We start from the raw sequence: 16050 nt of genomic DNA on the forward strand, positions 1-16050 counted from the left end.
CGGAGAGCGTGTCTATTTCAGGGAAGATAATGCTCGACAGCAATTTCAACAACTCCCCACAAACAACTCTTACAGCTTTCTTCAACCTGTGCAAAACAGACAATTTTGCCCGATCCTTGCTTTATGTTGAAGTACCTGACTATTACACCTGGTCACGAAAAAAAATAGGTAAAACGTATAAATGGAACTCCAGTTACCGCCTATGAGGCAGAAGAGATATTTCAAAGCAATGCTATTGGGAGAGTTTACACAGTCCATCCAAATCAACAAAAGTGCTTCTTTTTAAGTCTCCTCCTACACATTGTTTGAGGTCCTACATGTTTTCAAGATCTGCGTGTGTTTAATGGAGAGCTCTGTCCAACCTTTAGGGGCGGCTTCTACCAAACATGGACTACTTGAAGATGATACTCACTAGCACCAAACACTCGACAAGGCCTCTGTCGCCAAAATTCCAACTCAACTACGCCGATTATTCTCCATCATGCTTATGACATGTGCCTTGAGTGATCCTGTAACGCTTTGGGAAAATTACAGAGAAAGCATGTCAGCGGATAAATTACACAGAATCCAAAGGCAGAACCCATCGGAAACTGTCGAATACAGTGAGGCATTCAATGACCTAGACAACCGAGTGAAATCCATGGATGGCAGTGGAGTTGCTGCTTTTGGGTCTGCCTCAACCAGATGTGTCACCTGAAAACCTTGACATCGAATATGAACGGGAGATCAATTATGACATCGAAGAAATGGCAGCGTTTGTGGCTGATAATGAACACAAATTAAACGAGGAACAAAAAACTGCCTTCCAATTCATTATTTCATTCACTCATAGTGAGACTGGTAATATCTCCTTTCTCGATTCTCCATGTGGAACAGGCAAAACATTCATTATCAATCTTATTTTGACGAAGCTACGACAAAATAAACAGATAGCCCTTGCCGTGGCGTCAAGTGGAATAGCTATAACTCTGTTAAATGGTGGACATACAGCTCATTTGTGCCTCTAGACCTTTCAAAAAAAAAAAAAAGAAAAAGACATAGCAATTTGCAATATCAGTCGTGGCACTACAAAAGCAAACATTCTCACCGAGTGCAAATCGATCATTTGGGATGAAGCAACAATGAGTCATAAGGGGGCTTTTGAGGCTCTTGACAGATTACTTCAAGATCTGAGGCGCATCTCAAGATTAATGGGCGGCCTAACAGTACTCCTTGCAGGAGACTTTCGACAAACACTCCTAGTCATTCCAAAAGGAACGAGAGCAGATGAGGTAAATGTGAGCATCAAATCTTCATACCTTTGGAGCAAGGTTAGAAAGTTGAAACTCTCAACAAACATGAGAGTGGAGTTAGGTGGTGATGCGCGCATGGAGAACTTCTGCGGGCAATTAATGGATATTGGAAACAGTGCTGTAATTGTTGAGCAGGACGGGAAGATTAATTTACCCTTTGGCAATTTAGTGTCAAATATACACGAACTATTGGCGAGAGTTTTCTCCAATCTGAACACACAATTCAAAGATCATTGTTGGCTGAGAAAACGTGCAATTTTGGCGCCAAAAAATGTCGCAGTAGATGGCGTAAACAATCACCTTCTGGAACAACTGCCTGGCGATCGTCGAACATACAAGTAAATTGATACTGTGCTCCACACCAATGATGCTGTTCATTACCCCGTTAAATTCCTCAATAGCCTTGCATTTTCAGGTCTACCACTGCATGAATTGCATCTAAAGGTTGGAATCCCAGTTATGCTTTTAAGAAACCTTGATCCTCCAAAATTATGCAATGGCATAAGACTTATAAAAAAATTGATGCAGACAGTGTTGGAGGCAACAATACTGACTGGGAAAGCAAGTGGTGAAGATGTTTTCATTCCAAAGATTCCTCTGATTCCTTCCGACACACAAACTGATTTCAAAAGGCTACAATTCCCACTGAAATTAAGCTTTGAAATGAACATCAACAAAGCACAGGGTCAGATATTGGAAGTGGTAGGCCTTAATCTTTGCAGAACCTGATTTTCTCACGGACAGCTCTATGTCAGATGCTCTAGATTTGGAAATCCGGAAAATTTATTCATCTATGCACCCAACGGCAAAACCAAAAACATTGTGTATCACGAAGCCCTGCAAGACTGAAATTTTGGAATAAAGATGCCTCTCCCTCCGACAACCTCTCTTGCCAACCTCCGAAAACCTCTCTCGACAACCTCCGACAATCTCTCTCGCTAACCTCTCCTGCCAACCTCCGAAAACCTCTCTAGATAAGTTTAGACGACCTCTATAGCCAACCCCCGACAACCTCTCTCACCAACCTCCGACAGTCTTTTTCACCAACCTCCGAAAACCTCACTCGCCAACCTCCAACAATCTCTCCCTCCTTCAGCTGACAGTTTTTGTACGTTTTCGTGACGGAAAATACACCTTTTGTGGCAGTAATAACGAAACTGCTTTCTTATATCAGAGTAATAAGGTGTTTCAATAGAACATCTTTACCCTTGGGAATTACCGGGCACACCAGCTAGTGTGTGTGTGTGTGTGTGTGTGTGTGTGTGTGTGTGTGTGTATGTATGTATGTATGTATGTATGTATGTACACATACGAAAGTTAGAAGAGGTGTAGTTATTGTGATAGCAATGGAAAAGAAACAGGAAAAAAACCCGGGAACTACACGTTTGTAAAATACATGCTGAAGTGTATTGTGAATTTATCTTTGTCAAATCAGTTGGATGGTCTTCATTTTGATGTGGCCTACAATGTTTGCATGTATAAATTCATCAATGTGTCATTTATATGTACTGTATTACATTGCAGCTTTTACTTGAGTTTCGTAGAAGGCCAACTTTTATTCAGGGTTGACGTCTAATTCCTAACTCTATAGAGGGAGGTTACTCTGTGAGATGCGGTTTTATGTGGAGCCGCTGCAAGAAATCATCAAAGATTGTAAAGTTTTAGTACTTGATGTGACGTAAAAAGTGTAGCCGAATAGTCTTCAATGCTGTTTCGATTCTTAGTTGAAGACATATCTCTCATTTCATTCATTCTTGGAAAGACGCTATATCCTAGTTTCTACTTCCCTAGTCTCCAATCGAGGGGTGTCTTAATACTGTAGATCAAATGATCTGCTCAACTTATCGCATTCTACATAGCTTAAAAAGTTTTGATTTTACTAGAGCCTTGTGGAGAGATGCTTAAAAAGTAATAATTTTGTTTACTGATTAAATTAAATAGAAAAAATAAAATGAGAAATCCAAATCTCACATACGTCGTCTGTTGAGATTGCAAGGGAAGGGATGCAAGAATGTATGTTCATACCTTTCTCAAGTATTTAAGTGAACCTTTTGGAAAGGAACGACTCGGATTAACTATTTTACTTTTGTATCTTAAGCACGTTGTTTTATAGACATTGTTAAGTAAGCAAACATGTTCAGTTCATACCTTTCCTACTAGCATTGAAAACTCGCGTGAAAACAGTGCTATCTGGGTAACAATACCAATTTACTGAGAACCCGAACTAACGAAGGAGCCTTTACGCGATCGTTTGACCTGATCGCTCTCAAATCATATTTCACCCTTAAAACAAAGTTTAAGAAAAAATGGATAATCGAGTCCTAGATAAATCATGTCTTAAAAAGTAATGGGATGATCACGGCTAGAACGCTTTGCTTTTCTCAATCATGGCACCAACACACTTAAACTTCTAACCCACAGATGTGTTCTGTCTTCTCTCCAGCTTTTCTACCGCTACTATAGTGAGCCCTGCACCTCACAACTGAGTGGTAGAACTAAAAGCTTACCATTCAGTCGGAATAAATTCTCCTTTCGTGAAATGTGGAAAAAATAGCAGCCCAGAAGAGACCATTGTTTTATAACATTATAATGTACTTTAAAGGTTCAAATATGGACAATAACAATTGGCCGAAACGTAACGTAGGCGAAAAAATGTAACTAACTGTACTTATTATACAGAGTGGGACTCAGTCCGTACATCGGTCGGAGGCCCAGAGAACCAATGAAGTGCTCGTGAATATCTGATGCGCGCCCTTCGAAAAGGAAACTGCGCGAGTTTTCGAGAGTATGCTATTCTCACCAGGCGAGACAAAAGTAATAATATTCTGCTTTACAAAATTTCTGCTAAATGATCTCGAGTCAACTCAGTCACCTCCGCCTCACTTGTATCCCCTCCATTTGGATACTAATTACAAAAGCTAATCTTTGTCCAAGAACGTCGATACACTGGAATGTCTCTTACCCTGCACGTGGTTTTTCCTTGAAACTGTCGACTTAGAGAGCTTGCGAAAGTAACGAGCACACCCCCTTCCATCAGACTAATCCGAAACAAAACAAAAAACTGCCGATTTGGGATTAAACAAACCATCCCATCACATCGCCCAAAAATAAATAGGTCGGAATAACAAAATATACGAACACTGTAACTTATTCCTTTATTCCTATATTCCACTACTATTACTACTACCCGGTGATTCTCAACGAACACGATTATATGAATATAAACAACCAATATGGCTCAGGTTAGTAACATATTTTTAAGCTGTCTTTAGTTTGGTTCTATTTTCGATAAAATTAATGTCCATTCAGCAGTCCTTTATTGTATTGTATCTCAATATACATTTCCAATTATTACATGTCGTATTACAGGCGTTCTTAATAACGTTTTTAAACATGTTTTATCCTCCGAATAATTCGTGTCTAAATTATCTACTTAGAACTACTATAGTTAAAACATTTGCACTGTCAACGGATATACATTTTTGGGTCTTATGTAGGTCTATTCTTCTTAATTTTATAATTGTTGATTTCAGACAATAATAATTTGTGTGTCATAGTACCAACAAAAGAATCCTCATTATTGTAAAAGTTGTTTTGTCATCGCATTGATTGCTACCTACGTGGATAGTAACTGTCAAAATATTAGGGAGACGTGTGTGCGAATAATATGTGCGCGTTTTTAAATACTTGCTGTCTACTTGTAAACACAGAAAAAAGTACTCAATACATATACAGTTTATTTAATTCGTTCGCTATCACTTCGAGTTTCTCTTGTTTACTCATTTGTTCTGGTTCCTTATTCTCACTACATACTTACACATACTGGTTCAGTGATATTTCGTTTATATTGCCTGCTGTTAGTATTGTAGCTTTCGAAATAACAGTTCTGTGTTACAGTTGTGGTGGAAGTAGTTTAGCTTAGATTGTCCCTGATCGAGCGGACTTATGGTCAAAGCCGTTCCAACCGTGACCATTGTTTTTAACCAGGAACACAAGATGATGTAGTCCTGGACAAGATGAATTTTTGCTATACCCCCACCCCCGTTTTGTGAGACAAGTGAAAACTCTAATCCGCAGACTTTTCGGAATAGTTATTACTACCTCATGGAGAAAGAAAATGGCAAATTATCGTTTCCTGTTGTGAAAGAATTTTCTGTCCAATACTTTAATTTACCTTTTCCGGCGAAGTTTTACTACTCCACTCGTTCTACAAGACGCATATAATAGTAAAGAACTACGCTGGGCTATGTGTGTATTTAAAAAAAACAACTCAAAAACTCACGAGGGTATGATGCAAGAGCAATTCGGCTGCTATTTCTAGCTAGTGGAGCGACTACATTGAGGCGTCATTTTTCTCTATAGTAATTAGTGGTAATGATAGTAAATAGTTGCTAAGTTCTTGTTCTTATTGAAAATTTGTTTTTGCTGTAAATATATGGGCCAAATATTTTTCACCGCTGACGATACTAGTTCACCATTAGGGTTGCACAAATGTGTAGCTATAGCAGTTTTGTCGTTTTGATTTTTCTTTTTTTTTAGACTTGGTGGAATTAAACATTTCGTTTGTTTTGCGTTTCTGCCAAAGGAGGTACATCTGACAGCATTTTAATGATAATGGTTTCTTGCATAAGGCTGCATATTTTGGCATAGTTGATTATCTATTACATAGACCACAGTCAACGAGTGAGGCGCTGGCTTTTCTAAGTGGTAATTGGAGCTGCTAGAAATTACAACCAAATCACCCTCGAATTACATCCTAAATTCTTAAAGAAAATACATTCGATAATGTAGTCAGGTATCTTGGAAATTAAATTTTATATTACGGCCGACTTAGTAGTTAAAAACAAAAACAACTACTTTGTTTTACCAATCGTCTAATACTAAAAAGTAAAGTTCATCTCGACGAAATTTGAATTTAGTCCGTAAAGGTACGTCACTAAAACGCCACAACAATGCAACGCTCACTAACAACAGTTTCTGCCAATTATGAGGTGGGTGGTTGATCAGATCGATTCCAGCACTTAACAGGTACTTCATTTTGTGGATCTTGGAAGCATGTAAATTACAGTCGTCCCCAGCGGGATTTGAACACAGAACGTAAAATGACATAACCAAATACTACAAAGTGTTTTGTCCATCGTTTTACCGATTCCACCATTGATAATAATGATAATTATCTATTCTAACTTAAACACGAAGCTACAAATTTGTAGCGAGATGGTTCGTCGATAAAAATCGACTCCTGGATTTCGCTGGTATTTTATTTTATCAATTCCGAAGTTGTCCTCTGTAAGATTTGAACTAACAACCTAAAGAACTAGAAAAAAAAAGTGCAAGGCATTTCGGTCTATTCTGCCGAACCGCTAAGTTACAGGGACGTAAACACACCACCATCAGTTGTCAAGCGATGTTGGGGGGGGGGGGTCAAACACACACACACACACATACATATATACGACCGGCTTCTTTCAGTTTCCGTCTACCAAATCACAATGCTTTGGTCGGCCCGAGTCCATAGCAGACACTTGCCCAAAGTGCCACACAGTGGGACTGAACCCGGAACCATGTGGTTGGTAAGCAAGCTACTTACCACACAGCCACTCCTGTGCCTAATTAATTACTTTTACCTTTTTATTATTAATTTATATATATATATATATATATATATATATATATAATATATATATATATATTCATCCATTCAGTTTTGCAGTCCCTCACTATATCCATCGCTATGTGCCTCTCGTATCCACTTCTGTCACTGTGCATTTTCTCTCTCCCCCACACTTCACATCGTCTCTCTATTTCTTATCTGTCAACTATTTTATTGTGCTATTGATTGCTCTCCAGCCCTCCTCCTATGTATTACCATTTGTTACCTCCTTCACCCTGACCTACCCCAATATTCCTTATACCCCCCCCTACACAGATTCACCATTGCCAACGTCTCAGTGTTTATCATTCACTGTATCTCATCCTATCCTTATCTTTACCAACTACCACTCTCCTTTTACACTCCTGGAAATCTACCTACCCAGCCATCCTTGATTCTTGGTCCCTATTCTGTTTTTATCTACCTTCTTGTAACTTAAGGACACACCCTGATACCTCATCTCCATTCTTTCTCTCTTTCAGGATGGGATGCTGTGTGTCTCCCCTACAATATGACACCTGTTCCTATCATACCTAATCGTCTAAACACCTGGCATAAAGCCACCACTCTTAATACTTCACCCTCACTCTCCCAAGGAGCTCTCTTGTCTTGTAGGTTACTTAGTGACCTCACAAGTGCTGGTGCAGTGACAGTAAAAAATTACCCATTACACTCTGTGGTTGGTATTAAGAAGAGCATCCAAGCATAGAATCCTTGCCAAAGTAGACAATGGAATTCAACACAAGCCTCTGACTTGGATCCTGTTGAACTGTCCAACCCATGCCTCCATGGAATATAGATGTTAGATGTTGATAGATATATGTGTGTGTATAAATGTAATATATGTATATGTGTGTGTGTGTATATATTGTCTTGTTATTCTCCTTGTCCTGTCTTTTACTGTTTATATTTTGTACTGTTGTTACTGTCCTGTTTTTGTTACCATTTTTACCCCCTCTGCAAAAAGATCTCAAATTTTATTTAAATTTGCTTTTCGCGGGAAGGAAAGTTTCTATCGAAGATGCGTATCGCCTTCACCTTCGAAACGCAGAGTAGATGAAACCATGGCGACTGAAGAAGGGGAATTTTCCTTGTGTTATTTTTCCTATACTCTATTTTTTCATTGTTTAAGAAAAATGTCCAGTTCCTTGGTTTTGTGTTTATGTTTTCGTTTCTCATTGTGTCGACGTTTTTTTGGTGTCCTGTACCCATATATGCATGTATATATACATGTAGAGGTAGGTACATACATATATGTATGTATATATGCATATGTTTTATTTATTAATTTATTATATGTATATATATATATATAATATAGGTGCAGGCATGGCTGTGTTATAAGAAGTTTGCTTTCCAATCACATGCCTTCAGGTTTAGTCCCACTGTGTGGCACATTAACCAAGTGTCTTCAACTGTGGCCCCGGGCCAACTAAAAACTTGTGAGTGGGTTTGGTAGGCAGACTGGAAGAAGCCCATTGTGTGTGTATCTTTGTGTTTATGTGTGCCCTTACTGTTTGACAACCAGTGTTGGTTTATTTACATTCCCATAATTTAGGAGTTCAGGAAAAGAGAATGAATATCAGACTTTTAAAAAAATAAGTACTGGTGTTGATTTGTTTGACTATAACCATTGAAGGCAGTGCCTGAGCTTGACCACAGTCCAATGACTGAAACAAATAAAAGATATACACACACATACATACTCATATAGTATATACACACATTATATCTACACATTATATTTACACACTGACGAAGCTGCCTATTATGATCACTTTGGAGTGGCATGGTTTAGTAAACAATAATCAGCTGATAACATTATTCATGAGTATAATAAGAAATAGCTTCCAGTGTGTGTGTGTATGCATGTATGTGTGTGTATGATGGTGATGATGTTGATCATCATCATCTTTGCTAGCATTGGTTGGTTGGTTCAGCTGGAACATGTCAGCATGGGGAGAGCAGATATTAAATGATTATGATGATGCATACATGTTGTATGTGACAGTTTGGGTGTGTATCTAAAATAGTAGTAGTAGTAGTAGTATGTTAGTTGGCAGTGTTCTTGTTGCTGACGCTTGTTGACTGTCATGTTTCTCTCTCAGCAATGTTTGCCCACTGTGGAGCTGAGTAAACAGCTCTTGATAGGACAGTATCTTTAGATGTTATTCTTGCTTCAAAAAATTTTTTTATGCAACCTGTTTCCGTCACCACTATCTATCCATCCATCCATCCTCCCTCCCTCCCTTCCTTCCTTCCTTTTGCATAGTTCAGTCATTTGACTGCAGCCATGCTGGAGCACTGCCTTGAAGGGTTTTAATCAAAGAAATTGACCCCAGAACTTATTGTTTGTAAACCTAGTACTTATTCTGTCAAGGCGCAATGGCCCAGTGGTTAGGGCAGCGGACTCGCGGCCATAGGATCACGGTTTCGATCCCCAGACCGGGCGTTGTGAGTGTTTATTGAGCGAAAACACCTAAAAGCTCCACGAGGCTCCGGCAGGGGATGGTGGTGATCCCTGCTGTACTCTTTCACCACAACTTTCTCTCACTCTTACTTCCTGTTTCTGTTGTACCTGTATTTCAAGGGGCCAGCCTTGTTACTCTCTGTGTCAAGCTGAATATCCCCGAGAACTACGTTAAGGGTGCACGTGTCTGTGGAGTGCTCAGCCACTTACACGTTAATTTCACGAGCAGGCTGTTCCGTTGATTTGGATCAACCAGAACCCTCATCGTCGTAACCGACGGAGTTCTTCCCTCCTTAGTACTTATTCTATCAGTCATTTTTGCTGAACCACTAACTTATGGGGATATAAACACACCACCATCGGTTGTGAGGCAATGGTGGTGGTGGGAAACAAACACAGACACAAAGACACACATAAATATATATACAACAGGCTTCTTTCAGTTTCTGTCTACCAAATCCACTATCAAGGCTTTGATCGGCCTTAGGTTATAGTAGAAGACACTTGCCTAATGTGCCAGGCAGTGAGACTGAACCCAGAACTATGTAGTTGGGAAGCAAGCTTCTTACCACACAGTCACACCCGCACCATCATCATTTAATGTCAGCTTTCCATGCTGGCATGGGTTGGATGGTTTGACACGAGCTGTCAGCTAAAGAGTTGCCTGGGCTCCATGTCTGTTTTAGCATGGTTTCTATGGTGGATACCTTTCCTAACACCAACAACTTTATAGAGTGTACTGGATATTTTTACAAAGCATCAGCATGAGCACTTTTACATGGCACAGGTACTTTTTATGCGGCACCAGCACCCACAAGATTAGGATCACTCAGCTGAAGAAGGATGCAGGGGACATGGCTGTGTGCAATGACAACCATGATTTTACTTAGCTTGATGTGTCTTCTCAAACAGTGAACTGCAAGAGGTCTTGTGTGTGTGTATATATATATATAATTAATCGTTGTCTTTTAACATCCACTTTCCATGCTGGCATGGATTGGATGGTTTAAATGAGGACTAGCAAGCCAGGAGGCTGCACCAGGCTCCAATCTAATCTTGCAAGGTTTCTACAGCTGAATGCCCTTCCTAATGCCAACCTCTCTGAGAGTGTAAAGGGTGCTTTTTATGTGCCACCGGCAAGGAAACCACTCAGGTGGCACTGGCATCGACCATGTTCAAATAGTACTTTTTACATGCCACCAGCACAGGAGCGACAATTCACCCATTGCACTCTCACCCAGTCAACATTATGGTATTTGGAGTGATCACTAGTGATGGTGACATTATGCTTCCATTCATCTCCTCACATGGCCTCAGACTCAACATGGAGGCCTACATCAGGTGACTGAAGGAAGTAGTGCTGCCCTGGGTCAAGAGAGTGGCTACTGGAAGACCCTATGTCTGGCAACAGGACTCTGCACCATGCTACACATGCAGAACTCAGTCATGGCTGTCAGACAATTTCTGTGACCACATCACTCCTAAAATCTGGCCACCTAACTCCCGAGACTGTCACCTCCTTGATTATTGTGTGGCACGCAGTTGAGCGAGAGACCAACAAAACTCCTTGTAACACCAAATTACAAGTCACTTCTTAGTCTGGTTCTCTTACACTATGAGAAATCAGAATTATCTTCATTTTATTCATATGAGATTATAGGATTATTCTATAATAATCTTCTATGATTTGTCTGCCCTAAAGCAAAAGAAGAATAAAAGGCTTCCACCTCCTCCCATGACATTGTTCTCTTTGTGAGCATTCTCATCCAAGTTAAGGCATTGCCTCATGCAATTATATCTGGTTGGTTTCATAGAGTTTATATGTATTTTATATGAATTGTCTCTGTAAATGTGTTAATACTTTATTGTCATATGTCTTTAGATAGGTTGATGGCTTGGTCTTTTGTTGAATATGTTTCTGTGACAATATGAACATGGATATGTCTTCACAAGTATAAAACTTCCTTGCACACACACACACACCAAACACACCAAACACACATTTTTACATACACATATGCTTGTGTGTACATATATGACTGTACACACATGTACATTCCTTTATTTAACATCAGCTTTCCTTTGCTAGTATTTTATGGCAACATTTTATAGCTGGATGGCCATCTTGTCACCAATGCTTAGTTGTTTTTGAAATGAGGTATCTTTTATTCCACTGGTCATCAAAAACTCAGAATGATTGTTCATTATGTCAGCAAGGAATGTAAACATCACACCACCACTTCAATCTGACAAACAAATCTATGGAAAATCAACATCGATGCACACGTCCCCCCCCCCCATTGTTTGAGCTACTACTTCTCAACATTGAGGTCACAGCTCCAGTACTACAGACGGGTGATCTGCAGGAATGAATCACAAGGTGGATTCTTCAAGCTGAGCTAACTAGCAGGAGACCTAAAGGTCAACTGAGAACATGATACTTAGATAACATCCATAGTCTCAATTGGTCATGCTTGAGAATCCAGCCAAGAATTCTTATGTTGTTTACTTCTGATAGGACCCTACAGAAGAGGTGCCTAAGGACTCTGTTCGGTGTCACTACTCTGAGTGTTACACTTTGTGCATTTGCTTTTGTGCCTGAGCAGTTGTAAAAGAATCAAGAAACAGAGAAGCAACAGAGTGCAGCATCAGTTTCAACTAACTAAAATAAACTTTGCTACGTTTATTGAGTTCTCCTTTTCTCATTTGTTCATCAAATCATATGTATGTGTGTATGTCTTAATTTGTATAATTTGCACATTACTTCTTCTCCCTCCACATTTCACTTAATTAGTACTTTAAATAACCAACCTTTATTGTTTGAGCTATGTCTATTTTTGGTCTCTCAATCCATTTACTTCGGAAAGAGCAATTGGTCTATTTCATTATCAGACTGTTATTACCATTGCTAACCTGAAGAAAGCTTCAGATAGTCTTTAGGTGTTTGTGTGAGTATGTGTGTGTGGAGTGTAGCCTACATAATTTATACTTTGTCTAGTATAAAATGTTGATAATTAGAATGATGATGAGAGGAAATTGATCTGAATTGTTCCTGCCACCCACCTATCACTATCTGACTATGTCCATCTGTCTGTTGTTGTGTTAGCTCCAGGTCAGCTGTAGCCTAACAGGCATATTATCTAAAGGCAATGTGGCTTTGACCATCCTCTCTTTTTTTTTGTTTTTCTGAGACAGTGTATTTAGGGCCTCATTGTTGAATGTTTCTTTATTTAAAGAGAGTAGGTTGTGATTTGAGGAGATTTGGTTCTTATTTTTAGCTGGTTGAGCAATTAGGTATAGGCTCCGTCTAGTGTCCTCCTAATAAATGTCCTCTCTGCAGGGAAACTGTGAAGCTAATTTAGCTGATCTTTTCTCTCTACTCTTCACCCTCCTCTGTCTGTCTGTCTCCCCACCTCATGCATATTCATGTGTGTTGTGCATAATCCACATATACATACCCACACACTTCACTTTTTTTTTTCTATCTATAAATATAATGCACATTTAAGCTTTCAGAAAAAAAAAACAGATGTTAAATCATTGTATAGGCACTCATACATACTCATACACACTTGCATTCACACACACACACACACACACACACACACACACTGCTTACAGATTTATAGTTTATATACATACATCAGTTATCAACAGCTGGTCTGATCTTCAGTTTCTTTTTACAGTTAACCATTTCTTACATTATCAAGTACAGTAGTTAGCAGTCAGCAAGTCAATCAGTTTATTAGCTAAGCTATTTCAGTCTGCAGAAAAGAGCTAGTAACTCTGAACATTTCATACTAAATTTGAAACTTTTTGGACAATGATTTATTGTTATGACACTCAGCATTAAAAATATCTAGGTCATTTCAAAGCATGACCTTTCAGAAATAATCTATTTGAACATAAAATGCAATCAACTGAGAAACTTTATACTTTTGCAGTTCACCATTCATCATCATAGTATAAATGTCCATTTGGATCTCTTCAGTTTGGTTCCTGGATTTTTAAATTATTTTTTTAAACTAAGCAGTTTGAAACTTCACATACTGATGTAATTTCTCACTCTGAACACAGTTTACTTTCAACATTTTTGACAAAATTTTGTAATTTAGAAGTTATTTTGGGTTAAAGTTGTCGTATTTGGGTAATTTTAACCAATCAACGACGTGTATTCAGCCGAAGAAACCTACTGCTCTTTGCGATAGTAATCAAAGAGCAACAACTTCAGGGTCATCGCTATTAAATGTATTTTTGGATCTCTTCAGTTTGGCTCACAGCCAAGCTAAAGAACACGACAAATAATCCACACATGGTTGAAAAATAATTTTAGTAGAGATTTGAGATAATCTAATTCCTGCACACAAGAATTAGATTCTCTCAAATGCCCAGGAGGCTCTCTTGAGGTTTCTGTTACCTAGGTGACCAAATTAGCAATAGTGGAAGATGCTCTGAAAGTATTGTTTCTAGAATAAGAATTGGGTGGAGGAAGTTCAGAGAGTTACTATCTCTGTTGGCAACAAAAGGCCTCTCTCTCAGAGTGAATGGTAGACTATATGATGGTTGTGTATAAATGGTTATACTCCATGGTACTGAGACATGGGCTCTGAATGCTGAAGACATGCATAGACCGGAGAGAAACGAAGGTAGTATGCTCTGTTGGATGTGCAACATCAGTGCACATGTATGACAAAGTGCAAATGTATTGAGAGAAAAGTTGGGCATAAGAGGAATCAAATGTAGCATACAAGAGAGAAGACTATGTTAGTCTGGACAAGTGATGCGTATGAATGGGGACAGCTGCATAAAGAAGTGCCAATCACTGATAGTGGATGGTTCCTGTGGAAGAGGGAGACCCAGGAAGACATGGGATGAGGTGGTAAGGACTGATCTCAGGAAGTTGGACCTCATGGAGGAAATGACCATGGACTGAGATGTCTGATGATATGAAGTTCTTGAATGTCTGATGATATGAAGTTCTTGAAAAGACCTGCCCACATTAGCAAAACTGAGTTCTAGAAGCATTGTGTCTCCCACCCACACTTAACAAGAAGACTTCTGATACACTCTACCACAATGAACCAAACTACGTCTCTACATCTCTTCCTCACATTTACGCTTCATGTACTATGATTATCACCCACTCCCCAATCTTGTTCTCTTGACCTGGTGCTACTGTATCATTGCTCTCTGCTTGCCCATGATCTGTGCATTCTATCCACATGCCTTGTTTCACTCTATAATTACTATCCACTAGTTCCCACCCTGGGTGTTCCACCCACACATAACAAGAAAGCTTTTCCCACTCCCTACCCCAACAAACCAATCTATATTTCTTTCTCGCATTTCTTCCTTTGTTCACTACGCCTAGCTCTCACTCCCCAATCCTCTGTATCATTGCTATCCAGTAGCCTCTCCAACTCTATATATACCTAGGTCTTTCGCCACTTATTTGCACTTTTTAATCACACTCCCTTCGCAATATCCTGTCACTAATATTATGGCATTTGAACCTCAAGGGTTTGCCCTAGCACTTGCCACTATCTATATCTCTCTCTTTCTTTACTCAACCATTCACATTTATACTCTGATCCCCATTTCTTGTGAGTATGCCTGGCATTTTGCCACCATCTCCATCCTGTGGTCTTCCACTCTCTCTCCTTCTCTTGCTCTTCCTTCATTGTTGGGCAACTGTGTATTTTCTTTGCAGTAGCACACCTGTTTCTGTTTTCATTCCTGATCTTTCTCTCTCCAGCTGGGTAACCTTGTACTTCCTCTACAGCAAGACACCTGTATCTATTTCACTATAACCTTTTCATCATCACCTCATTCAATCCCTCCTCCCCTCTCAAAAGTTTTTTTATCTTGCAAGTACTTGGTGACCCTGTTAGTGCAGGTGCCACTTAAAAGCACCCAGTCCTCACTTCAAAGTGGTTGGTGTTCGGAAGGGCATCCAGCTGTAAAAACTTTGCCAAAACTGACGTCGCCTGTGCTTGTGCCATGTAAACTGCGCTTGTGCCACATAAAAAGCATTAAGTCCACTCTGATGAGTGGTTGGTGTTATGAAGGGCATCCAGCTGTAAAAATCCTGCCAAAACAGTCATAGAAGTCTGGTGAAGGCTTTGACCTGGCCAGTTCTTGTGGTACCATCCCACCCATGCTAGCACATTGTATGGAACATGTATGTTAAATGATGATGATAATGCATATGCACACACTCATGCACACAAATGTTAAAATCAGGCTATTATTTAAAAGCAAGTTTAAGTTTAACAATGGCACATTTTCTAGGAGTGAGTTGACTCTGTACTAAGAACAAATTTAAAATGATCTTCTCAGTATGCAAGTGTGCATGCATGTATGTAGGTATGTAGTAAGTACCAGATTTAAAAAAAAAATCACTGGAGTTGATTTGACCTGTTAAACTCTTCGAAGTAGTGCTTCAGCAAGGTTGTAGTCCATTGACTAAAGCAGGTAAAGACTAAAAGAAAGGAATTAAAAAAAAAAAAAATCATTGCAGGACTTAAATGTATGAAGGAGAGAAATCCACTTTTGAGACTGATTTGAGACCACATGTGTAGGCAGTCATTGTCAATATCAACAGATGGCATATATGTTGTTTGACCACATACCGA

General features: G+C 39.3%; 2 protein-coding genes across 5 annotated transcripts in view; both read left to right on the forward strand.

Moving 5' to 3' along the window:
- Positions 1-1121: 1121 nt before the first annotated feature.
- LOC115212137 lies at positions 1122-1634 on the forward strand. Its single transcript, XM_029780978.1, has one exon. It carries the CDS (start codon positions 1122-1124, stop codon positions 1632-1634), a length of 513 nt encoding a protein of 170 aa, XP_029636838.1.
- A 2420-nt stretch (positions 1635-4054) lies between these two features.
- The window catches only part of LOC115212138 (protein FAM177B), a 35625-nt gene continuing 23629 nt past the window's right edge, over positions 4055-16050 (forward strand). For 2 of the 4 annotated variants that reach the window (XM_036503401.1, XM_036503400.1), the window contains exon 1: positions 4055-4534. In XM_036503401.1, the coding sequence (XP_036359294.1) occupies positions 4526-4534 (9 nt within the window). In that variant the 5' untranslated portion in view covers positions 4055-4525. The remainder of the gene's footprint in view (positions 4535-16050) is intronic. The other 2 variants (XM_036503399.1, XM_036503402.1) reach the window with 2 other exon arrangements.

This window comes from Octopus sinensis, linkage group LG5, assembly GCF_006345805.1.
Source record: "Octopus sinensis linkage group LG5, ASM634580v1, whole genome shotgun sequence".
Taxonomy (NCBI): Eukaryota; Metazoa; Mollusca; class Cephalopoda; order Octopoda; family Octopodidae; genus Octopus; species Octopus sinensis.

Excerpts from the sequence above, each read along its gene's own strand:
- LOC115212137 (XM_029780978.1), top strand. The coding sequence starts at position 1,122 with ATGAGTCATAAGGGGGCTTTTGAGGCTCTTGACAGATTACTTCAAGAT.